The sequence below is a fragment of the Aythya marila genome (assembly GCF_965140915.1).
Source record: "Aythya marila genome assembly, chromosome: 10".
Classification (NCBI taxonomy): Eukaryota; Metazoa; Chordata; class Aves; order Anseriformes; family Anatidae; genus Aythya; species Aythya marila.
This window is the reverse complement of record NC_139051.1, coordinates 6,322,995-6,348,066: the sequence shown is the minus strand read 5'-3', so window position 1 is coordinate 6,348,066 and position 25,072 is coordinate 6,322,995. Positions and strand designations below refer to the sequence as shown.

At 42.0% G+C, this 25,072-nt stretch overlaps 1 protein-coding gene across 3 annotated transcripts in view; it reads left to right on the top strand.

The window, feature by feature from the left end:
* Window positions 1-789: 789 nt before the first annotated feature.
* The window catches only part of SLC25A26 (solute carrier family 25 member 26), an 82,707-nt gene continuing 58,424 nt past the window's right edge, over window positions 790-25,072 (top strand). For 2 of the 3 annotated variants that reach the window (XM_082768127.1, XM_082768126.1), the window contains exons 1-5: window positions 790-982; window positions 2,597-2,753; window positions 4,770-4,879; window positions 20,203-20,307; window positions 21,694-21,741. In XM_082768127.1, the coding sequence (XP_082624253.1) occupies window positions 950-982; window positions 2,597-2,753; window positions 4,770-4,879; window positions 20,203-20,307; window positions 21,694-21,741 (453 nt within the window). In that variant the 5' untranslated portion in view covers window positions 790-949. The remainder of the gene's footprint in view (window positions 983-2,596; window positions 2,754-4,769; window positions 4,880-20,202; window positions 20,308-21,693; window positions 21,742-25,072) is intronic. The other variant, XM_082768128.1, reaches the window with a different exon arrangement.

Genomic DNA, 25,072 nt, shown 5'->3' with positions numbered 1-25,072 from the left:
TGAGCTTTTCGCTCGAATGAAAATGAAGACAATATGAAGACTATTCTAACCAACATCACATGTCCCTGAGAAATGCAGGTGTTCAGGAAAAACCACTGAGTTGCAGGAGAGCTGTAGTAAGTTTGCTAGAGTTGGCAACTCCATTTTGATGTCAGCCACCGCACTGCTGAGGGCAGATGTTACAGGTCGAGTGCTTCCCACATGCTAACGTCCTCAGTGCTCTGCCAAAGAGGTGCCGAGCTGTCTGAAGATGGTCACTGATGCTGCAAATGTGAGGCATCATTGCTTCCTCAGCTTCTGCCTCCAAAGTCTTCCCAAACAAAGCGCTCTCAGCCAAGGAAACCTTGAATTAAAGCCTGCCGATTTGCCTGCTCTGCATGCACTGTCTATAGTGCTTTCTAACATCTACCCCCTTTCCCTCCTCTGGAATCATATTTCCTATAATTTCAAGTGTGGTTTTCTGCTGGGTGAGGATTATGCGAGAGCTCTGTGTCAAAACCCTCTTTGTATCTTTATTTTTATTCACTTTTATTGGATTTTGGTTTCGTTTCCTCAGTCAGTGGTGGGGGGTGAGGGGGGGCACAGAAACACCCCCCAGCTACTCAGGAGTACTCGTGGCCAGAAAAGCGGCAAACACCTCAGATGCCCAAGCAGCACCGCTGCTCGCACGCGACTCATCGCTAATTAATGGCTCATTAATAGCTCATTAACGCTCGGTGGCCGTTACCGAGGCGCTGAAGCCGCTCCCCGCCATGCACGGCGGGGGCGCATGCGCAGCGGGCCCGGCGCCCACCTGACCGCGGCGCGGGGACCCCAAGATGGCCGCGCCCATGCGGGGCTAGGCCCTTGCGGGGACCTGGGCCCGGTTCCCTTTCCCCTAAGGCCGGGCAGGGCAGGGTCGGGCCGGGCTGTGCTGCCCCGTGCCGGGTTGTGCCGCCGCCCCCCGCACATGGAGCCGCGGGAGTCGTGGGCGGCCCTGGCGGTGAGTGCGGGGGCCGAGGCCTGCCCGTTGCCATGGCGACGCGGGGGCCGCGGCCTAGGCCCGAGCTGGGCCTTGGGGGGGACCCGAGGGGGACACAGGGCGCGGGGGGCCTGGCCTGGGGGTGCGGGGGGGTGCAGGGCGCCCCCTGTGTCCCCGGCCCGGGCAGCGCTTGGCCGCGCTGGGTGCTGTTAATTGGGGTCTGGTTCCATGTAAGGGCAGTGGGGTGCCCGCTGTGGGGTGTCCCCAGCTCCTTGTAAGGCCGATGTGACTGACAGCCAGGGGATGAAGTTATTTTGGTTGTCTTTTTGCCTAAAATCATTTCTGTTCTGCTGCAGTTATAAGCACGCCGATATTGGCACCCGCTGGCAGGTGCGCCCTTCGCTGCTTCGTGCATTTAAATGGCGTTAAGATGCAGGAGTTTGCAAAGTAAAGAAGCAATTAGTAACTTTTGATTCATGCTTTAGCAGATGGCTCGGTTAAATCTGATTAAATCTGATCAATGCTATTTTGAGCAGATAAGGATTTTGATGAAAAAGAGCGAAGAAAAATCAATGCATGCAAAATAGCCAAACAGATTAAAAGAGTAATTAACTTATTGATTAAAACTCCAGTAGTAGCGACTCAACACCTCTCTGAATCCTCTGTTGGCACTGGAAAAAAAATCAGAGTAACACAGGAGAAAGTGATTTGCTTTCAGACTGAGTTAAAAACTTGTGATAGTTTCTTGCCTGCTGTCTATATGCAGTAGATTTCTGCAAAGTGTGTCTTGTTCTGAACAACAATGAATAAATAATATCGTATAATGGATTATCACTAAATATTTTTTCCTTTTTATTTTTTTTTCCTTTTTTTCGGTTTATTTCAATCCCTTCTTGCTGTTGGCAAGTAATTATTTTCTACAAATCAGCCACATTCTGGGGAAACCTAAAACCAAAGTCACCTAGAAACACAGACGCTGAGAAAACTTGAACTTTAGTTGAAACTATTTTGGGGGGAGTAGTATTAGGAATTGCTTTAGAGAAAAAAAAAAAAAAAAAAAAGAAAACCTTCCACTTTTCCTTATGGCTTTGGAAAAATTGCCTTCATATATATTATTTTTTTCTATGTGCTCACATCAACAACAACAAAAAAGTTTTGCTTTAGGCTTTGTTCAACAAAGGAAAAGGGTGGGCAGGAACACTATAAGTACGAAGTTTGCTAGGAAATGTGAGTGTGCTTTCTAGAGATACTTACGGGGAAGCAGAATTGCTTCTGTCCTCCCTGATCTTATCACACAGCTTCCTAGGGGTATTGGTGGTTCTGTGCTGTGGCATTTTGATAAGTGACATTGGCTGTCTTGCTTTTAGGTGTGGTAGATAAGCGCTGCTTTGCTTTGCTTGTACTCTGCAACATAATGAGATTATTTTGAAAACACCTTTAAATGGTTTAAAGGTTGTAATCTCTCATTATAGCTATAGAAGTTAAGGAGATCTGTGTGGGACTATCAATTTATAATTTGATCTCAGAAAGGATACTTTTGGTAGTGCTTTGGCTTAGGCATGTCTCAGATGCTCACATAAGCACCGCAGCTTCACACCCGTGAATGTTAATGCACTTTGTGATTTTATCTTGAAGGCTGGCGGAGTTGCTGGTGTCTGTGTCGACTTGATCCTTTTTCCTCTGGACACTGTCAAAACCAGACTGCAAAGTCCCCAAGGATTTTGGAAGGCTGGTGGCTTTCGTGGCATCTATGCTGGTGTTCCCTCCACTGCTATAGGATCCTTTCCAAATGGTAAATCTTGGTCGGATTGTGCTCTATCTTCCCTTAAGTGGGTATTAGGTAGCACAGGACATTCATGTCAGTGGCTTCCTCTCCTGCAGGTGACAGTTTGGATTCTGTGGGACAATGTCCAGCTGTGAAAACAGTGTCTAGGGTTGTATGACACTGAACAAAATCTCTGAGCACGCTTGGAGTAAAGGTTGCTGCGTACTTACTCTGTTCTTGTGTTTTGTCCTTAGTGCTGTATTTCAGCTGGGAACTTGCCTGAACAGGAACGTTTGCAAACATGCAGCTCATATCTGAGGTTTTCATTGTGGGTTAATTCCTCCAGTTCATCTCCAAGCTGTAGGGAACTTCTCTGAAAGCTTTGGCAAAGAACAGTCCCCTGTCAGTGGGACCTGGAGGCTGTGTTTGTGCTTAAAGAAGCCTGTCCTGGTGTCACAGGCAGCGTACGCCTCTAATGTGGGTGCGGTTTGGTGCCCTCCTCCAGTGTGTTTTTACTCTCTTAAACATCTGCATGAATCCTGCTATTGTAAGCATCATTCTGTGGTGGGAGCAGTGCATAGTGATTGGCGTAGCCCAGCGGTGCAAACCTATCTTAAATAAACGAGCTGCAAAGGTTAACAAGTGGGCAAGTAGCTGCTGATGTTAAATGTTCCGTGCATGGCCCTTACTCTTTGGAAGTGTTCCTGGATATGCCGTATGAGCCACTTCTTACTGAATTGGGGCACCCAAGGCATTTCCAGGTGCCAAAGAGGACTCAAGTCCTGCTTGCCCTGGATGCTTTTGTTATGATCCGGCCTTCCATGGTGATGGAAATGAATCAGAAAGTGCTTGAGCACTGGAGGTCTTTGAACTGAATGTCCTGGGGATGTTCTGCACATCTTTTCCTCCCTGAGAAACAGCTACAAATCACTTAACAAGAAAAGGCATCAGGAATACTTTTGAAACTGCAACATTAAAAAAAAAAAATTAATACTTCTCCCTGCAGAGAATAGGCATCTAAAAATCCTAATGCCTTTGTCCATTTTGTCTTTGTAGGGAAGGAAAAAAAAAAACACCAAGCCTCTGCTGTCAGTAATAAATGTTAGGAGAACTTTGCTGACAAATCCCCTTACACCTTCAGATGTTTGATGTCCTTCATAAGATGATACAAAAAATTCAGTTCTTTATCTTGTCTGCTTGGTTATCTCCTTTTGAGGTGATAAGCATCTTTTGATTAGCAGAAGGCAATTCACGTAGTCCTTCTTTACAATTAAAATCCGTTCCCCCGCAAGACATGTCAGTTTTTTTCAAGATTTACATCTTCAAAATCTGAACTGTGTTTTTATCTTTCCAGCATATGACTTAAAACTGAAATTATTGTTAGGAGAAGAAGTAACCCTTAAGGTGCAAGTACCTTTGCAGTTGACTTGCAGTGAATAAGTGCACTTTTTCTTGTTATGTTCAGTTTCATTTTCTGTGTTTCTTGTCCACTGGAACTTCAGAAGAATTTCTTTTTGGAGCTAAAGTGTAAAATGTTGAACTAGGAAGAAGTTACTGATAACTGCCACTGAAATGGTTTTGCAGATTGCCGTGTAGCGGGTTTGTATCAATTATTTTGATTATTTTTGCTTCTTTATTTAAGGTCACCTGTCCAATTCAACTGGGACAGAACAGCGTCATTTCTACGTTCCCCTCCACATGTATGAAAGATTAGGGTTTTTTCAAAACCTGTTGGGCAGTCAGGACTCATTAACATCTCCTTCCTTATCTCTAAACTAAGTGCTGCCTGAAGCCTTGGCACCTTTGGTGTCAATGGGAGGTGTGCCCACTAGGAGCATAAACTGCTGAAGATTTACCTACAGATTGTTTTCCTACAGTGTTAGAGTTTTGGGGCAATATATATATTTTTTTTTTCAAATGTGTTTTTAAAATAATAGGTGACAGAATTCACCTCTAAATGTTCTAGTTCTATGTTCTAGGGCTAGTTCTATGATGAAAGAATGGAGGGACAGTTAAATGACTGAATGTATGCTTGAATTTCAGCTGCTGCGTTTTTTATCACCTATGAGAATGTGAAATCTGTGCTGCCCCACGGCTCTGCATCATACTTGACTCCAGTAACACACATGGTGGCTGCCTCCTTCGGGGAAGTGGTAAGAAAGAGCTTTATATGTTGTGCCTCTGTGGAAGGAGAAGAAACCATTCCATTACAGAACTCATATTTGGTGTCATGTCTTTTCTGACTGCTGCCCATATATGCACTTGACAGTTCTTATAATACTTCTTATTTTTTTAATGATGTGCTGATATTTGTCAGGATTCTTTCCAAGTGTATAAATGAGTTCTTAGGCTGAGCTTGCTAAGTCAGTAGGAAGTGTGCATTGCTCTGACATATGAATCCACCTTCACACTGTAGTGGTTGTGTGTCTACATTAACTTTCAAGAAGGCTTTTCTTGCATTTACAGCCTTTCAGCATCAGGTGGTGTAGTCACAGAAATTATTTTTATTTTTAAAAGGTTTTTATATACAACACATCTGTCTTAAGGTAGTAAATCAGGTGGGTGCCACCATCTGAAACCCATGCAGCTTAGGTGGTAAAAGCCTGTATTCACTAATTAATATTAATTTTTCTCCTCTTCCCTGAACGCATTCATAACCAACACCATTTCCTGTAAGAGAGCGTCATGCTGATGAAAAGACTTTCTAGTGTTTATAAACAGAATCTGGGATAGGGCAACTGGCAGCTGTATAACTTCACTTACAGACTAATGTATAACACAGAATCACAGAATAATCTAGTTTGGAATAGTCCTGCAAGATCAGAGTCCAACCTCTGACCTAACACTAAGCAGTCCTCCACTAAACCATATCACTGAGCTCTACGTCTAAACGTCTTAAAGATCTCCAGGGATGGTGACTGAACTACTTCCCTGGGCACTTTTCTGACAAAGCCTGTGTCATGGGTAGGTAATGATTTTTTTCCTTGGAATGGGCACCTTTTAGTGACAGTTTTTCATAGTTTCTCTGCTAGCAGTAGCCCTTAGGTTCGTGTATTGGTTGGGTTATTGCAGGATAAAAAGTGAATAATGAAAATCATGTCTGTATACAAGTTTTTTTTAAATGTTTTTCCACCCACTCCTTGGAAAAGTTGCTGTGCTTTTTATCCTTTAAATTCTAATTACTTTGTTTATAGCAGGATCTGGAGCTGCAAGTAACAACTTGTTTTGCCAAGGTTCAAACAGTACTGAGAATAATTGAGACCAAGTTCTATTGAACACCTTAGATGATCAATAAGACAGGTCACCAGAAAAGCTTTTCTTTTTTTTTTTTTTTTTTTTTTTTGATACCTAGGTTGCCCTTCCCTTCTTAACAGCGTGGGCTTTGTAGAATTTAGTAGTGGGTGGAAGTAGTTTTTTGTTTGTTTGCAACTTACAGTATCCAAACAAATAAAGAAGAATCATTTAGGTTGGAAAAGAATTCTAAGATCATCAAGTCCAACCATTACCCGAGCGAGCAATGTTAAACTATTGGACTGAAATAATAAAATACTTCTGCCCTCTTGACTTTCCAATATGGTATATTTAGGCTATTTCTTATCTTATACTGACCACTCTTTTGATATATATTTTCTTATTTTTTTAATTGCTTTTATGATTTTTTTATTTATTTTCATTATTTTATGTATTTTTTTGTAGAGAGGAGGGAAAAGTTTTCAATACTAAAGTAATGTCAAGGGTACATTTAAAAGTGACTTTATATTCCAGATTAATATCCTAAAAGTATTTTCATCACCAACATGCCATGTCAGGATGACTAGACAGCATGAAGAGCCACAGAGCTGAAAGTTCAGCTCTGGGAAGGGGTAGTATGGGACAGAAACTGGAAATAACTTCCTGCCTAAATAGTCGGCAGCAAGTGTTGAAAAAGAACGCTTTTTGATGTGATCAGTCACTGACCAGAGCTTTCATCCTACCTGATCCGGACACAAACTTGTCTATTGGCAGATATCAGAGATGCTTTATCCACACTGTTTCACGATCCAGGCCTAGAAGCTGCCTTTCCTTTGCAGTAAAATTCACAGACCAGCTTGAATATTACATTTAAAAAACCTAATTCTGAGGTTGCTTGCAAACAAAAAGAGCAGAGCTGCTTTGGGTTAGCTGAATCCAACATTTTCCACGTTCAGCAAAGTCCATCTTTCTCTAGATGTCCCTCTTGTTTTTAACTGCGGGGTTGGAACTGTGCCTTGGCAGTGGTCAGGTCTGGGTGTTCAGCTGTAAACAGTCCGCTGCTGTGGCTGCCAGCGCTGTCCCCTCCTTGTTCCTGCTTTTGTCACACTGGGTGTTTCCTGGCTGCAGTGATGAGGTGGGGTGTGGGCTGCCTCCCCACAGGTCAAGGGGAGGGCAGCGGGCTATACAAAATTAATATTTCTGGCTCTTTTGCAACTTAAACTCAGCCTGTGATACGGGGCAGAAAAACGGTTTGTGTCTTTGGTTCCATATTTTGCTTTTAACTGAGGTTTTTAATCTCTCAGGAAGTTCGCTGCTTTCCCTCCTTTGCGCGTAGCTGTGTATTTATGCTCCTCTGAGTGGCTTGGTCCCAGGCTGCAAGGAGTGCAGATGGAGCTGTGCCATTTTGCCTTAGCTCTGCGATGCCTTGCTGTTATATCAGACTGGCATAGCTGCCTCCCCTGGGAAGCAGTTCAGCTATTCTTGCTCTCCGTGGTTTCAGCTTTGATTCCCAAGTAATTTTTATTCTTCTGTGGAAATGATACTTATCAGACTGAATGGGACTGAGACAGTGAACTTAATTTACCATACCAAGCACATGGAGATAGGTGAATGCAGCATACCCCTCCTGTAGTATAATCATAGGCAGGAGTAGATAGAAGATGGTAGATTTAGGGCTGGGTGGGATACGTTTGTGTTGCCTCCTCAGGCGGATTCTTCTTGATCTTGATTAGAGTCTGCACTGTTAGCTTATGATGTTTAACTTCAGGCAGTGCACAGACTTTATTTCTATGGAAATCCTACAAAGGCTGTTAGAGGTTCTTCACCACGGCAGTGCATAGCTCTGAAATTCCTTGTTTGCTTGGAACATCACGGAACAGGTGCCTTAAGCTTCCCTACTGCTGTTTCAGAATCAAGCAAAATGATGATTGGGCTTATGAAGAGGTACCGGTGTTCTGTTATAAAATCCCCTGAAAAATTCTCTCTTCTTTTGCGAGTGGGTTATTTATAGTATACCTCCTCTGCTTGTGAGTATTCTGCAAGAAAACCACAACTGGGTAATTGAATCAGCAGCAGCCAGAGAAAGGTCGGCTACAGCTGACTCCTGTGCGTGATTACAGAACCTGCTGCCTGACTGTTCCAAGGTGGTCTGTGTTTGTGTGATCCTTACAACTCAGGCAGGCACTGCTTTCGTTTTTTTTTTTCAAACTGAGATGCTGCATAGTTAAATGAGTTGTTCAGGGCTGTCTTTATCAGTGCCTCGTGTGCTTGGCTCTTGCTGCCCTAAGGCCAGAGAAATGTGTGGTGATAGCCTTGAAATGGCAATCTGACTTTATGGTGTGGAAACTGTGATGTTGTCACAACCATTTCTCAGCCAATAAGATTTTGCTTTTTGCTAGCTTTTCTTCTTCTCTTGGTGTGCTGAGAGAAATAAACCGTAAAATATTGAGGCAGGGACTTAGAGATTTGCTACAGCGAATCTGTAATAAAAATAGCACTAAGCAAGATCTTCTTACACTTGTTTTTTTTTAATAAAGTCTTAACAGATCAATCAAGATATATAAACTCTTCCAAATTGCATCAGACTGAAAGTTATAATTATAGTTTTATTGATTAGTCATTACGTTTTAATCAAGGTATAAACACTGGGACTATTATTTTGTCAGTTGTTTTTGTTGAATACATACTTTCCCTCTTTTGTATACTTTAATAATTACTTTGACATACATTGCTTTTAAATCACAGAATCACAGAATTTTCTAGGTTGGAAGAGACCTCAAGGTCATCGAAATGTAAAATAATAAGCCAAAGGCTCGGTCGTGTTAGGATTCCCAAGACATCTGTTTGCGTTTCCAAGCTGTATTTTTGCAAAACTGAAATTTGGATTTAGATCGAGAAACTGGGGTTGAATTTCCAGGTTTGCTGCTCATTTACTGGTGAGCATAGATGAGTTGGCTGCATTCTTGTGCATTAATAAAATGTGCTAAGCCTAAAGGTATGTTAACGCTGACTAATCTGCTTTGAATGTGCCCAGCTAAAAATGATAAAATAGGTAAAAGCAGAAAAATGAAAATGCTGCATCAAAATATGGTAAAATATATGAGAGAAATTGGTTAAATGGGAGCTCTTTGGTTTTTGTAACAGCCACTCTTCCCTACTGCTTACAGCCTGTGTAAATTCATGGGGAACAGTCCCCTGGAGCTGGCTTGGTCCAGTTACTCAGTTACAGGCTGAGGAATAAAACCAAGCAGTGAAGGGGCAGTGATTGTAGTGTTTTGTTTTTTGTTTGTTTGGTTGGTTTTGTTCCTTTTATACTTTATAATTTAGGAGCGTAACCTCATCTTCAGGGGTAGGATTTTTTACAAAAAAAAAAAAAAAGTACACGTATCATCTGACCCCGTTAAACGTAATTATTTTTCCTATAACTGAATCTTGCTGTGTAGTGACCCCGAATATCCCATAATACAAGAAAAAAATACCAAGACAGAGCCCAAACCTTAGAGGACAGCTATGCAGCATATCATTTCATCTCATCAAGGAAGAATGAAGGTTGAAGAACACATGAGTTACCAAAGGGAGAAAAAACCTCTTAGCGTACCACTTGCCTAACTGTGAAATCTGGGGGTAGGAAACACACTTACTGCATCCAGGGCTTTGGAATTTTTCATCTTGACTCGGCATTGCCCTGCATGTTTAGTCTGCCTGTATCTTTACGGTGAGCTGCCAAATGCGCTTGGAAAACATGATATCATAGGGGGTGGAAAGGAAAACCAGATGTTCGCAAATTTTACTTTTCATATTCTAAGGCGGTGTAAGGAACCCTGAGGTGAAGCAGTGTTTTTAACCTCCCAGAGCCCGCTTTTAGAGGCTGCTTGTTGTAGATAGAGTTGATGGAGTTTGTAACTGCTTTTAGCTGTGGTGTAAGGTGGCAGTATATACATGTACTATTAATTGCAAGAAACCTTGGTAATGAGAAGTTGCGCTCTGCCCCCACTGCTGCCACCATCCTGTAAGTGTGGTTTTATAGGGCAAATTTAAGATTGTCCCAGTTTGGCTGATGAGGTTTCCTTCAGGAGTGCCAAAGTGCTTGGATTCAGCACAGTTAATTTTACATCCTGCTGGCTTTCCATGGAGGTGAGAATAAAGTCATTTGGATCACGTTCTAGCAAAGCTAGCTGACAACAGCCTTTTCCATCTAATATTTAGATATTGTTATGGTTACAATCTTTGCTTTGCAAGATATTCAGTGAAAGTTTAGGGCTGTTGCCTGTAAATACCAGGTCTACCCTTACCATTTTTCTGACCTTTTATTTTGGATGGGGCTTTTTTGATAGCTTTGTCATTGTTCCTGCTCTGTAGGAAAGCAAACGGCCTGACTTCTAGCTTCATTGTGCAAGCAAATGTGGGGGAAGGACTTAAGACCAGGATGGGAGGTCGATGTCCCATTCTTTTGGCAGCGAGCATTAAGGTGCTGCTCTGCAAGTAGATTGCTGAAGTTACTGAGCTGCTTTTGTCCTTGTGTACGTTTCCAGAGTACTTCAGGAGAACAGTGCTGGAGATGTGCTGACACTGCGGTGCTGTGAGATCCCAGGCTGCTCACAGGAGGGTGATGTCTTCACAGGACACAGCAGCACGCGACAGAAGGCAGCTCAGATCCTGGTGGCTTCCCAGTCGTATCAGAGATGCTGTGCCTGCGTTAATTTGCTTGTTAATTTTGAAGCAGATGTAGGCACGATACTTTTTAAGCTCCTCAGCTGGCTTGTTTTCATCCTTCTTCAGTGTCTGTGCACTGCGCTCCCTTGAGTCATATAATTCTGGACAAGCTTTCAGGTGTAGAAAGGCGTTTCTGGTCTGGCTCCAAAAATGCTGAAACTTGGGCTATCCACCAGGCTTTGCTGGAGCATGAACCTTGCAGGAGAAGATGGAGAGCTGAGCTGTGGTCTTCTGAGACAGCTCTGACGTTGAGGTAGGGACTGCTCCCTCCAAGAGTGATAGGCTTGGCTGGCTTCAACAACAAGCATTTTGGCACAGCCTCACACTTAACTGTTTTTCCAGAATTGAGAAATGAGGGATGTGGAATACATTTGAAACAAAATGGCCAGAAGTTTGTGGCTTTACTGGGGTGCGGGTGACTTGTCATACTCCACCTAACTAAACGAAGTAACGGGAGAAATGCACTCAGGAGAGCAGGAACTGAAACCTAGACATGCAGCTGGGCATTCAGTTTACCACCTCATCTTGGCTTAAATAAGTAGGCAGGTGGTATGGCATTGTCACCTCATGTGGCTCCAATCGGCAAGGCGAGAACAGGTATTTCAAGGTGAAATTCCACCCTCACTTGTGTTTTGCAGCTTGTTGCCACTTAAGATACCTGTGTGATAAGAGCAAAGTGTGTGGTTCATCTGTGATTGGCATCGGACCCTCAATATTAATAACTTGGAATTTTTTTTTATCTGCTGTTGGGATGTGTCAAATAGAAAGGCTTCTTAATGCAGGAGTGAGCTTTCTGGGGAATTCAGCTAGCTTTTGCTACTCGTCTGAACTTGTTTCTTGGGAGAAGCAAGTCCAAATGCAAGCAAGTTTACAGTTCACAAATCGCAATTTTGTAGAGTGACATTTTGAGTGTACTTTTCATTCAATTAAAAAAGAAGGGAAGTGAGTGTTTTGTATTTTAGGCTTCCTTCTGGAAAAAAAAAAAAAAAGGATGCATTTAAACGTGTTGTTGTTTGTCTCTCTCCGTCCACGTATCGGCCCCTTCTTCTTCCCTCTGCTGTGGCAGTGTCTTTCAAAACTGTTAACTAGTTTGAATTTAATAGAACAGCAGCAATTTCTAGAAGTGTATTAGTATGGATTCCATTAGAGTAGCTGGCTAGATCAGAGAGGAGAGTTGCTATTAATGCCTGTTCTGAGGAGAAGACTGAGGCTTGAGCCAGGCAGATCCACAAAGAGTAATGTCATGAAAGCATCCCCAGCAGGATAATTGGTTTGGGCTTTGCAGCACTGTAAGCCCTAGAAGACCGGCTTGCAGGAGTCAAATTTAACAGAGATGAAACAACCACTCACGTCAGACGTGGAGTTAAGGTTTTAGCTGTTTGAGACTCCAAAAACTAACATGTTGGAAGATGTTGCTTTTCAGTTCAACAGGCAAGTTGGACACTCTCGGGAGAGTTGCATCTAATCAACAATTATCTGCTGGAGCAAAGAGGCTATTTAGCACTTAATGCGTCTAGACTTTGGGGTAATGGCTTTGAATTTTTAACTATCCTTTTTCTAAGAACCAAACTAAGAAACGAACAAAATTGTTTAAAAATGAAAAGCTCCATTTTCTGCTTTGCCTTCAGTCTCCCAGCCAGTGTAGTACAGGCTGGCAGACCATAATATGCAAAGTATTATCCTAAGTTTGACTGTAATCAGTGTCTGACAGGACTCCTTCCACAGTTCGTGTGTGTTTTGTGGTTTTATTTTCAGTGATCAGGGCCTGTCATTTTGGGTCTGTGTCTCTGTGCTGTCTGTATCTGGATGCACACAGGCAGTGAGCAGGGGAATGTGCCGACCCTGGCAAGACGAGCAGCGGCGGGGAGTGCAGCAAGGTATGTGGTCTCCTGAATTAATCACGATGGGTTTTAAGATACTTGTAAATTAACCTAGGTGAGGCCAGGTCTGCTGTACAGCTGCTGCAGAACCTTTGCCAAGCCCGTATGCAGAAGCGTAGCTGAGCAGTGGCTGGAAGCTGGTTGTGAATGTGAGACTGGTGCCATTAAGAGCTAGGGGAGAAGGAGTGCAGTTAGTGGACGGAAACCCAAAGCTGCAGCTGGAAATTGGTTGTAAATAGAGACAAATAGAGGCATGATTCATAACTGCTGCCAACAAATTCATCATACAATTACAGACTGAAACAGCAAAATAAGAACTGTCAAGCACCTAGCCAGCCACCCACGCTGATCTTTTTTTTTTGTATGCTCCGTATTAACTCCATGTATTACCTCTTCTTCGTCAGCTGGCCTTCCTAGATCACTTCATGTTACCAGTTCAGGTCAGGACTTAAAGGACATGCTGTTTCTCCTTACAGAGTAGAAACTGGAAGGTTGTCATCTCTTTGCTGGGCCTCACCATCCCAGGGCTCATACTCAGCTGATTTAAAAATATTTGTAGCTCGAAGTACATGACTGTAAAGGAAAATTAACTTGGCTTAAAGAGTATGCATGAGAAATAAATAATTTAAAACGATTTCCTGGCTTGCAACTTATTCTGCCAGACTCAGCTTTGGAAAGGACTGAGGGAGCTTAAAATAAGGGACGTTTATTCCAGTGTAAGGTTCTGTACAGGGTTTGTCAGCTATTTCTGAACAGCTCCATATGTGAACCAGCCCGTAATTCTTCAGGGGAGAAGGCTGTAGGAAAGACTAAGGGATCAATTAGAGGAAAATACTTGATAAAATACAATGTAGTTGAAATTTCCATGTTCTGGGCCAGCGTATCCCCAAGAGCCTGAGCAAGCTGTAAAATACTAGTCATCTTTCAACAGGAGACTTAATGTGTTTTCAGAAAATATTGCCTGTGTTCTCTTGCCTGGAATCTCATTAACGTTTGTCCTCCTGTAACACAGCCTGACCCCTCTTGGCTCTCTGGAAACAGTTTTGTGCTGGATGGGATGCACCACACTGCTGTGGAAGGGAACTTTTGCTGAAAGAACCGTTTGGCTGGTGGATGTAATTAGTTTAAGTCTTTTAAAATAGATTTAGCAGGCTCACGGTGGTGAAAGTGTTGCTAGGATAGGTTGGGTCATGCAGACAGTTCCGTATGGTGAATTCAGGGCCTTCCATTCTTTGGCTTTAAGGCTTTCTGTGTTTAAGAGGGGTAGCAACTGATGATTCAAGCGTCAGCCTGATTAATGAAGATAGACTGGTATTTCTAAAGCTATTCAGGTGTCTGATTTCTGCCACTCAAGGGCTGAATCCAACTGTTTGTGACTCAGGAACTTCAAACTCCGTGGGACACTCGGTCTGTACTGCAGTGGAGAGAGCTGAGCACCAATTTCTGCTGTCTGAGGACAGAAGGTACCGGTCAGTTACCGAGGTGTAGCTGACAAAGCTGATGGAGAGGTAGGCAGGGAGACCACAGCAAGAGAGGTAGGGCATCTGGCTGGGCAATTGAAGAGCCATGTTTGGGGAAAGAAATCTGAGAGCCCATGCTGAGAGGGCTGCTGAAGCATCCAGCTGAGGATTTCAGGCAGTAGGGGTGAAAGGGCTCAGTCAAGATGGCCTGTGTGAAGGAAGAAGCGTTTGGAGGTGCGGGTGATGCTCTGGAGCAGGAAAAAGGGGGCTCTGGAAAGCATTAATAAGGAACTGAGTTAGCTTTGACAGTGACAAAGGATGAAACAGCACCCTGCTCAACAGTTGGGCAAATTCCAAGCAGAGCCCTCGAAGGTGGAAAGTTGGAGGAAGCCAAAAACATTTGTGCAGAAGCTCCAGTTTTCCAAATGCCTGCGCCGTTCGGTCCATGCACATGGTCTCATCTCTGAAATAGTATGTTTTTAAGCCCTGGGAAGTGCAGAGATCTGAGGGATCTTGCTGGGTGAGATTGCTCTTTGAAGAAATGCTTCCTGCCAGCATGCAGGGGAGCTGCAGTTAAATTAATGAAGGCCCTATTGTGTTAGTCAGAGGAAAAGACTGGACGAAGAGGTTGGTGTTGTCTGAACTTTCCTATCCAGAGCCCATTAGTCAAAACTTATTCTCTCTGTGGGCTTTAAATTAGGAGTGGAGGCACTTGTTCATGACCCCAGCAGCTTTGCACAGGACTGAATTTAACTCTGCTGGAAGGGCACAGCCATGCTGTGTGTGAGCGTGGGAGGGGAAAGTAGGATTTAAATATTCTGAGGTTTCATTTTGAAGATGAACACTTTTTCTCTGGGGCTGGCACTTAAAGCAGAAACTGAGAGCGCACAACACATGTAATGGGCAGACCCCGTTGTCCCCGGGGACAATTTCCTCATTAAAATAGGTGTTAACGCTTCAGTTCTCCTCTTCCATTGTGCTTTAGCAGGTAGCAGAGCCTGCTGACAAGCACGTGTGGAAGGGCTTGCCTGAGTTTGTGATCCACAGCAAATTACAGACCATGCTGACGCTTTTTTTCTGCTTTGGTCAAAAGGGCAGCAATTATTTAGATGAACACTTACTGATGTTTGAACCGTTAAGGGTCTGTGATTGCAGCAGTTCAGGCTTCTCTGTTCAAAGAAAATATGAGACCAAATGACAAATGTGTATTTCATTTATCCCTGTTCTCCTGTTAATTTTCGTGGTGGTGGAAAGGTTACGGCAGCTCACCTTCTGCCTGCAGGTACATCCCTTGCTCCCGCCTCCGCCAGTACTGAACGTTTCCAATCCCAGACTTGTGGCCAGAGTTTAGAAACAGTTATCTGGAGGATAAAGTACTTTGGTAATCTCATAACACTGCATTGAAAACACTCGTTTTTTCTTTTCAGTGCATCTCTGAAGAACCAGCTATAACTTCTCAGTATTTGGAGAGGCATGGGAAGTTGAATATGAGTCTTGTCGAGAGACAAGCCTTAAACCAAGATGGGGCATCTGACACAGAAATTGAGGTGCTTGTATTGTGTCATGTTTATTAACCTGTTTTGGGAAGCAGCATTTTTTTGTAAACAAACCAACCTGAACTGTAAGGTAGCTTTTGTTTGCAGGAGTGCCACCAAGGCTAACGCAAAATGAATTTAAAACAAAAGTAAGCTAACAAAACCAACAAATCCAAGCAAACAAATGTATTCAGTTTTTGCTTCTTCCCTTTGAATGGGTTTTTAGAGTTCAATTTTTCTTGGCTTTTCTGCATTGTGTTGCTGCAGGCAATCTCTCTGACCTTCAAGAATGGGGTGGAAGATTAGGGTTTTGTTTCCAGATTGACTACAGCCTAAACATATGTCCTTTGATAACTCAAACTCTTTGTCGTCATTTCCCTGCAGCGGCTTTTTCTCCTGAGTGGCTTAGTGATTGTCCTGGGATTCTGAGGGTTGGGTTGAAGTCTGCTTTCTGGATATGAAGTTGTGTAGTGTCATGTGTTAGGTTCCTATTTGATTAAGAACAAATTCATGCAAATGATACCTAAGAATAACTCTCCTCAGGTATGTTCCTTTAGTTCCGTCTGAAGTTATTAAATTATATTTATGTGGGGAACATCAATTAAAGCTTCCCAGCCTACTCAGACAGATAAAGTTATTAAAAGTAACCTCCTGCTCAGAAAAATTAAAAATCCTTTGGAAAGTATGTTCTAAAGGGTTCACAGCTGCAACGCAGACAAGTTTTCTGGAGCTTATCACCTGTTTCTGTACCCAGTTTTCAAAGCAGGCTTAGGCATGGAGGTCAGAGACTTGTTGGAGTCGCTGAGTGCATGTCCGTAAACCACCAGCCACTAACGTGTTCCAGAAAACTTCTCTGTCCTCAGACTACTCTTCTCTTCTCCCCATTTGCAGCTGAATAGCTGGCTAATTACAGCATGGAAAAAAATTGGTCTTGATCCTCACCCCGGTCCCTAACAGTGCAGAGAACAGATCAGCTTGTTAGCCAAGAGCTCAGCAAGTGCCAGCGGCTTTGCAGATTGGGCTCTTGGTCTTTGTGCTTTGGTCTTAAGAGTATGGGCATTATCTCTCTCTTATTAAAGTGCTCAGACTTTAATAGGAGCTTTAAAGTTTGTGAGCCAGATCATCTGCTGTGCAAGGTCCATGCCAGGCTGCAGAAGGAGATGTTTTCTCAAGCTGCTCCACTTAAAGGTACAAAGCTGCGAGTTGTGGTGCACCAGCTGTGTCCCCGGATCTGAGAAAAACCTGCCCTGCAGACACCCAAAGGCATAAACCCTTACCAGCAACCGTAACACCTGCTCTTCATTCTCACTAATGTTTCTGGATAGAGCTCCTGCACAGATCAAGCATGCAAGGTTAGTGTAGCTGCCTGAAAACAAATGCACAAATGTGACATCGTTGTCTTGGATTCTCTACTCAGTCCTACGGAAAAATCAGCCATGTAGAAAATGATTAGCCAGGGGCACAAAGGGTGGAACCAAAAGGCTGATAATTTACCTGAGATTTATTAATATTTGGGTAATAAAAAAGATACAGTTCTGAAGACCAGGAGGAGTTGTGCTCTTTTTGTAGCATGCCTGATTTTCTTTTACCTATAGCCACATAGAAATAGATTTCTTTATCTAACTTCTCATCTACTGAAACAAGCTGTTTAAATCAGTATGTATAAAGAAGCTTTGTGTTGATTTTAGTGTATTTTTGAGACTTTAAAATGCACTGGTCATACTTCAGGGTCAGTTGACACACTGGTCAGAGCAATCAGGGAAGTCTGGTTCCAACATAAATCTGACCAGGAGATGGCAGCCTTGATGCACACAAGGAGTATCTGAAAATAAAAATGCTTTTTCCCGAACCGACAGAGGAAAAGAAATTACCTTCATTTAATGGGAAGATTATCTAGGTATTGCTAAGACAGTATAATGTTAACAAAATAATCCCATTTTAGCTTTTGTCTCTAACTGGCTAATGCAAGTCAGTGAATTAAAAATGTACCTAGGTTTGCATCTGAACACTTGAGTCACGAGTTTGGCCTGGTAATGATTGAAGACAATGACTTTGAAATTCAGTACTCCTCTCCTTCTTGTTTGTGTTTTTGTTCAGAAGTGTTTGTAGTGTTAAAAGACTGGACAGATAATAGATGGTAATTGTCACTTTGGTTTACCTGCTGTGTAAACAAATAATAGCGATGCTTTCAGCTGCAAATTAGGGTTTTACTCAAGCTTAGAGCTAAAACTCCTTGAGCTTCTTTTTCATCGTTTCTTTCCTGCCCATGTAGTACGTGTATGTATACCTGTGAGATGGACTGAAAACTGGAGAATTGCGTTAGCAGACAGGGAGAGTAAGGAAGGACTTCGTAGGGCGGTACTCATTGATGCCCTGAACTTGGTCTGTAGGATCTTCATTCTGGATTTCTGGTCCCGTCGACAGGCAGGAATTGTGCTCAGCTCCACAGCTTGCTCGGAGGAAAGAGCATGGCCCTGTCAATTGGGTGCTGTTGTCGGATGCCTTAATGCAGGCTGAGGCAGCTGAGGGCCTGCTTCTGAACCCTCTCCATTGCTGGCTACGCAGGTGTTTGACAGAAAGCTAGCTCGTCACTGGGCCATCCCTCAAACCAGCAGGATTCACCAGGAATGGCTGAGTTTGGCAGGTTGTATTGCACTCTTCTGTGGCAAGCTACAGGCTACACCTATGTGAACAGCAGTGAGTAAAAAGTAACCTGTTGGGTTAGACTGGTTACGATTCTTTGCACCCATCTGTCCCAGCCTGCAGCTTTATTTCACCGTGTGGGCTGGTGAGAGGTGTGACATTGGCCTTCCTACTTCCCTTCTGAAGAGCGGTGTTGACTGACATCAAAAGGCTGTTTGAATCCTTATTGCTGGTAAGGTGCCCGTGTAGAAGCAATTAAGGTAGCACGCTGTAAGTTTGGGTGCACGCTGGAAATGTCACCGTGCAGCCTGACGTGGGCAGTTGAGGCTCGCAGCTTTCCCTTTTCACAGTCCCCGAAGTGCCCCATGGAGGCAACCTGACGGCGGAGCCTGGCTGACACGAGCCTGTATATTCCTTTCATAACAGCACAATGTAATCACTGCTTTTGTTCTTGTGCAGCCAGAGATTCCCTTCTAAGCTCAAATTCAAATGGGAGAAACATCAAAGTTAGTTTGAAATGCAAGGCACCCCAAGTAGTCCGGGGAAATGGAGCCATCGCTTTGTAGCCACCCTTCTCTTGCCGAAACAGCAGCACCCAGGTGTCAGAAAGCCACACCACCTTCTTTGTCTGCTCGTGGCCAACTAGATTGTTTTCATCCCAGCCTTTTTAAAGTTTTCCTCCTGCCTCCATATTCGTAAGGAATAAAAAGCTAATATAAGGACAGGGGGTGTTATGAAGCATGAAGTTCTATAAATATTTATGCTGAACTATCAAAAAACTTGACAGTTCTTATTTTCTTGACATATTGGGGTCACTTGTTATTTTTGACCCTGAGGATTGAAGAGCACATGGAGTTATATCTGTTTGTAATGACTTCTGGATATTGTTGTCTGGTAAACTTGTAGGAATATAACAGGATAACAGACTTTTTCTTAGTCTCTGCGAAAATGGAACTTAAACTTTACACAGTGTTACCCGCGAGTGATCATTCAAGTTACATCGCACTTGTGTGTCTGTGTCTGGCACTGAATTCCTGAATTTCAACTCTTGGTGGCATATGTGATCACCTTTCCTGCTAGGAACCAAATTCACTGCAGTGGGTTGCTCACCCCAGCACAGGAAAGGACCGAAGAAAGTCGAAAGCCTAGCAAAGGGCCCTGGCATCTCCGGTGTCGTGCCACCAGTCCCAGCACTGTTTTAAGTATCCCCGGGATCAGCTGAAGACAACAACTTCTCCTAAAAGTTTACGTGCTGGTGAACAGGCATTTTGTAGAGATGAGGCTCATAACTCTGACACCTCAGTGTCCTCGTTTCTCAGAATTATGTGCATGCAGTCTTAACTCTTACCTGAAATTGTGGTGGCAGGTGAGCATTTTAAAGCCAGGTTTAGCTATTTCATAAAAGCTAGAGATTTATGGCAGTAGCCACATTATTTCGTCCAGCTACAAGGGCCTTTCTTGCCTAGTTAAGTTCATTACGTAGAAAAGAATCAGTCTGATGCTTCACCTTGAATGAAGTCCGGTGTGTTTGAAGGTAAACCTTGAGTGTGTTGTTTGCATCTAACACTAACTGGAGTGTCTTTTGCTGTCAGTCACTAGAGGGCACAATGGAACTATCTACGAAATTTGTTCTTCCAGTCCCAGATCTGCAGATTAGAGCTGTGAAAGTAGGGGAGATTTTCTTGTAGCTGCCAAAAACCAGGATGGCTTCAAAATTCTGGTTTCATTAATGATTTGTCTCATCCAAACCTACTTCTGTTTTGGAGGTTAAAAACTGAAGTGTTATTTTCAAGGGTGCTTAATTTTCTGTTAGTACAGTTTCACCTTCTGGAAGCACGTAGCTCTGAGAGCAAACACATAAGCGCCTTATAAACAGCTTTTAAGTTCAACTCATATAATTACAAAAATTATTTCCTGGTTTCTCAGGTTTCTGTACTGGGAACAAACTCCAAACGCGTCAGCTGTATGAAGGCAGCAAAACGAATTGCTCCCTGATTGTATCGCTCTTTTGCAGGTTGCGTGCCTCATAAGGGTTCCATCTGAAGTTGTCAAGCAAAGGGCCCAAGTTTCACCTTCTGCAAGTACCTTTCGGATTCTTTCCCACACCTTGTACCATGAGGTGAGTTCAGAGCACAATTTCAAAGAAGTTGCTTCATTCTTCCCACTGATGCTGTACATGTGCAGAAGCATTACTACAGTTTTATTATTTCTCAGCACTTTTCCAAAAATTCTTCTGTTCCTGGAAGCAGTAGGCATGTTAATGTTTAAGGGAACCAAACCCCACACCTCCCCCATGTGTGTGCACTTAAATGCACACACATGCAAACTTTAAACAACTTTTTCCTCCTCTTTTTATATTGGGCACCTACAAAAAAAAAAAAAGCTGTGAAAAGATCTACTTGGATATATCTAAACAGCCCTTGTCTGTGACAGCAGGACATCAAGACCCTGTATCTAAGGTTTTCTGGCTGGTTTTCAGTTTTTGAAGCAGGTTTCGGGGGAGATATCTTAAAGGCACCATTTCAGAGAGGCTTCAGGAGAGAAATGAATGCACTTCCAGTATCGGTAACTTTTGAAAAATCAGGATTTTTGTCATCTCTTCAGTACTGTTTCTTTCTGGAAAACCTGCCTGCCGCTGCTTTTACTGCATCTCAAAAGGGCATTTTTCAAATTCTATCCCATAAGAGAAGGTGACTCCTGAAGATACTGTGGGGAAAAATGTTATACAAGTTTCCATGTATAAATGCCAGGAAAAGGAAGACGTATATATGACCCTTTAATGATTCAGTTGTTTTTTTAGTTGCTTGCAAATGAATACTATTTTGATAACCCTGTATGAGAGGGTCCCTGGAACTTCACTCTGTGATTTGGTCGTTCTGCTCTAAAAGCTGGTGCTCTCCAGATTGTACTCTTTTCTCCTTTGTAGCTGACCAAAGAACTGTAGGATTTGATAAACATCCAAGAAACTGTCCTGTAAGATATTAAACCTAATTTTATATGTACATTTAAAAAGAATTCTTAATTGTTTTGCATATTATTAGCTGGTTAAAAATACAAAATATATTCATAAAAGCTGTGAATCAAAGGTAAGGAGTTGGATGTAAGTTGTCATCCTGTGTGTTCACTTTAGGTAGGCTGCTTAAGTAGAAGAGGAGTAGTTTCAAAATATATGGAGGATAATGGATGCTTGCCCAGGATTAGTCAAGCAGAACTTGGAGTAATGTGTTTCTGTGCTATCTTTTAATTTTAACTGTAAGGTATATTTTCTTCTCTGTAACTGATTATTGTGAACAGTGTTTAAATGCTTTTTGAAATGAACATAAAACTGCCCAGCACTGTAAATCACAGAATACAGCATACAATGCTATAATCAATATAGTCAATTTGTAAGAAGTCAGGTCTGACACTAAGTAAGGCTGCACTGCTTGCCTTGTAATCACCAATAAATTGTGGTCTTTGACAAACTAATTCCCTATAGCTGATGCTTTCTTTTGTTGGTTTACAGGGTATTCAAGGACTTTATCGGGGTTATAAAAGCACGGTATTAAGAGAGGTAAAACACTTCTCTTTCCTTTTTTTTTTTTTTTTTTTTTAAAAAAAAAAAAAAAAAACATTGATTCCTTTCCCTCACTTTTTTTTCTGTTCACTAACAAGAGGTGGTGGTAGTACTAGTAGAATTGAGATCAGTTGCCCTAACCGTAATCTGTAAATATTAGCATATTTCATTCCAGGTAAGTTACCAGCCTGTAATTTAAATAATTACTGATGACATGCCTTAGAGAAATCTATGATACATGCAAAAAGTCAGCTACCTTCCCGTCTCTTAGTTTTGTTGCTGCTAAATTGTAAAAGGATGGAAATATATATATTTACACAATGAAAACCATAAAATAAAGCACTGGAAACTTCAAATCTCGTGGTTGCATCATGTGAAGTATGTAATTCAACAATGGTGAACTGGTGGCATCAGGCCAAGTTTGGCACAGATTTAGGCTTTCTTTAAATGTGTTTGTCAGCAGATGCCAAGAGATTATCTGTCATCTGTATATAGGGAGGATTGTGTGCACTTTTTTTTTTTTTTTTCCCCTGAATGTGTGAAAGAAATGCATTTAGTCATCCAGCCTGTGGATCTGATATGGCATTACTTAACTGCAAATCAGAAGTACTTCACTGGTGGGAAAAACGGAGCTAAAAATATTTTGGCCTGCTTGGCAGTAAATAGTTCCTAAACTTAAAATCTCTTCATAAACAGACTACCAATTTTAGGATTAGTGTCATGGAAGTGTTTGATACGCTGTGTGGACTGAAGGCATTACAAAAGAAATAGAAAAGTTCTTCTGTTGGCTTTTGTGACCCTGGTTTGGACCCACTGAAAGTGGTGGGCAGGCAGAGGCTCTGATCTTGTTGTGCAGCGTGTTCTCATGGCTTCAGTTATGGATTTAGTTTGTGCTCAGTGCTGGCGCTCTTCTTGTGCAGCTGGAACTGTGGCACCTGAGATCTGCCCACAGCAGTCCCCATGTGGGCTGACGGCCTTCATAGCTCTGACTTTTAGATCTTTAAATGACATCTGTGTGACTTCTTAACAGCTCTCATTTAGGACATTGATTGCCCCTATGATTTCCCTGAACCTTTAACTTTTTTTTTTTTTTTTTTAATTTAAAGAATTTCCTAACATTAATGCTTTTATAAAATGTACGTAGTCTTCTCTAAGCTGTTTCAGATTAGCCAGTAGATAGATTTCTTTTGGCCTTTAACATACACTGATAAACTCCCAATCCAAAACAGCTTTAAAAATCACATCACAGGTGTGGTAGATCATCTTTTGACAAAGCAGAGTTTTCTCCATGAGTACCTCAAATAAAGAGGCAAGGCTTGATTCGTATGAAAACGTAGCAGCTATTTTTCAGAAAGGGTTATTTACTTACAGTGTTCAGTGTGGCACGCGGGGGTTTGTTCTCTCCTTGTATAGCTCAACTGAATAAACTAGGTTTAGATCTCTGCTTTTCTTCATTTTTTTTTTTTTTCCCTCCAGATTGGTTGGATGTGTTGCCATTGATAACAAAGCTAGTTGCAGAGGTTTTTTAAGCCTTCATTCAGTAGCTCTTCTTTAAAAAGCCTTTCTTCTTGCTGCAAACTATTTTTAGGGCACTTAGGTTAGCCAGTTCTTGTTACAACGTAGGATAAAGATGGATATTACCTAAAATAAGAAATCCCAAATTTTGTGTTCTCCAAAGTGCTGAGAAATGACAGTGCACTTCAGTTTATTTGAGCAGTTCTGAGTGTTTCAAAAATTAGTTGCTTTTGCAGAGATGACACCTGCTTTTCTGAAATGTATCCCGCACCATAGCTTCATCCTGTACTTATTTTCTGGCTCACTAAACACGTGTTATTCACTCAGATTTCATTTGGCGACGGGCAAAAAAAGGCCAACGAGTCATTTTGATTTCTCTGAGGGGTTCTGAATAAATGAATAAATTTAGGTGCCATTGAATACAGATTTTGCATGCTAACAGGTAGATAAAACACACGGTTACAACTGGGTGCTGTTCTCCTTAAAATTTGTTTTGACATATGTCAGGGTGGTAATTAATTTGCAGACCATATTCATGGCACAGTGTGTGACCCTGCTGAGATAACTTTGTTTACTCAAAATGGCAGTACTTTGTTGGAAATTTAATGGGGGTCCTCTCCATTATGTATATTCATAAAAGATCCTTCAGAACTGATTTCTGTTGAAGTATTGCTTTTCAGGGGAATCTGTCCGATAGAATGAGAAATAAATGATCACCAAATGAAATGTGCTTTCTTTTCAAAATGAAACAAATCATAAGTGATGTCTTTAAAAATAAAATACAAAAAATCTTTGAATTTAACAGCCAGTTAAGGCCATTGCATTTTCAGACCACTAAATACATAAAGCAATATCCATACAAGTAGGAGCTGCATGCTGAACCTCCAGCTGGAACCACTCTAAGCCTGATGTTTAATCTTGATATTTTCTCCTCTATTGAAATACACTTCCTTTAGGGAAAGTCTTTATTTTCAGATAAAAATCTATATTAATTTGTTGTTGGACACATCCAGGTAGCTGCATGACATCTGTAGACTCCAGCTGAATTTTACGCTTATAGAGTTCATTTGTATGTTTTGTTTTTTTATTTAGACAAAACCCTTTGTTTAGTTACAGCAGAGTGGGATTTTGGGTAAAATGGTTTCAATGAACAATTTTTCATTTAAAAAAAAACAGTAATGGAAGAGGCTGTGGATATTGATACTTCGAAGATGGCGATGTTCTTGCACAGACAAAATTCTTGAGCCAGATTTTGAGATGTTGGTTTTAGATTTTGCATATTACATAAAGAAGGTATCAGTGCCTGGACAGAGATCTGCTTGCCAGTTGCTTGGACTTAAATGAAAATGAGTTTGAATGTTTATAAAAGGAATGCAATCTTGAAATCTCTTCGTTTTCCCATAGCATTGTAGATCTTTTCAAGGCAGCCTTATTCTTTTCTGTGTAATTTGCATTAGCTGCTGTGCTGCTTCTGTTCTGGTGCGAGATGGTTGTTTCACCCTTCACTTTTGATTTTCATTCCTTCTCTTATCCCCCTTTATCTTTTCAACGGAATACCTTCTGTACAGACAAATATCAGAAAAGAAGGAAGATGGTTAAATGTATAATGCTTTTGGAAATACCTTTGTTTGAGTGAGTCTCAGTGGAGGATAAACTGTGAAGTTTTGGCTGTGCTGTTTTCACCTGCTCTGAACTAATCCTAAAATCTGAAGGAAAACAAGGTATGGTGCATCATTCTTTTGGCAGTAGTAGCCTGCAAGAGACACCAGTGCTCCGAGAGAAAAGCTTTTGTGACAAAGCACAAAGTGAGAGT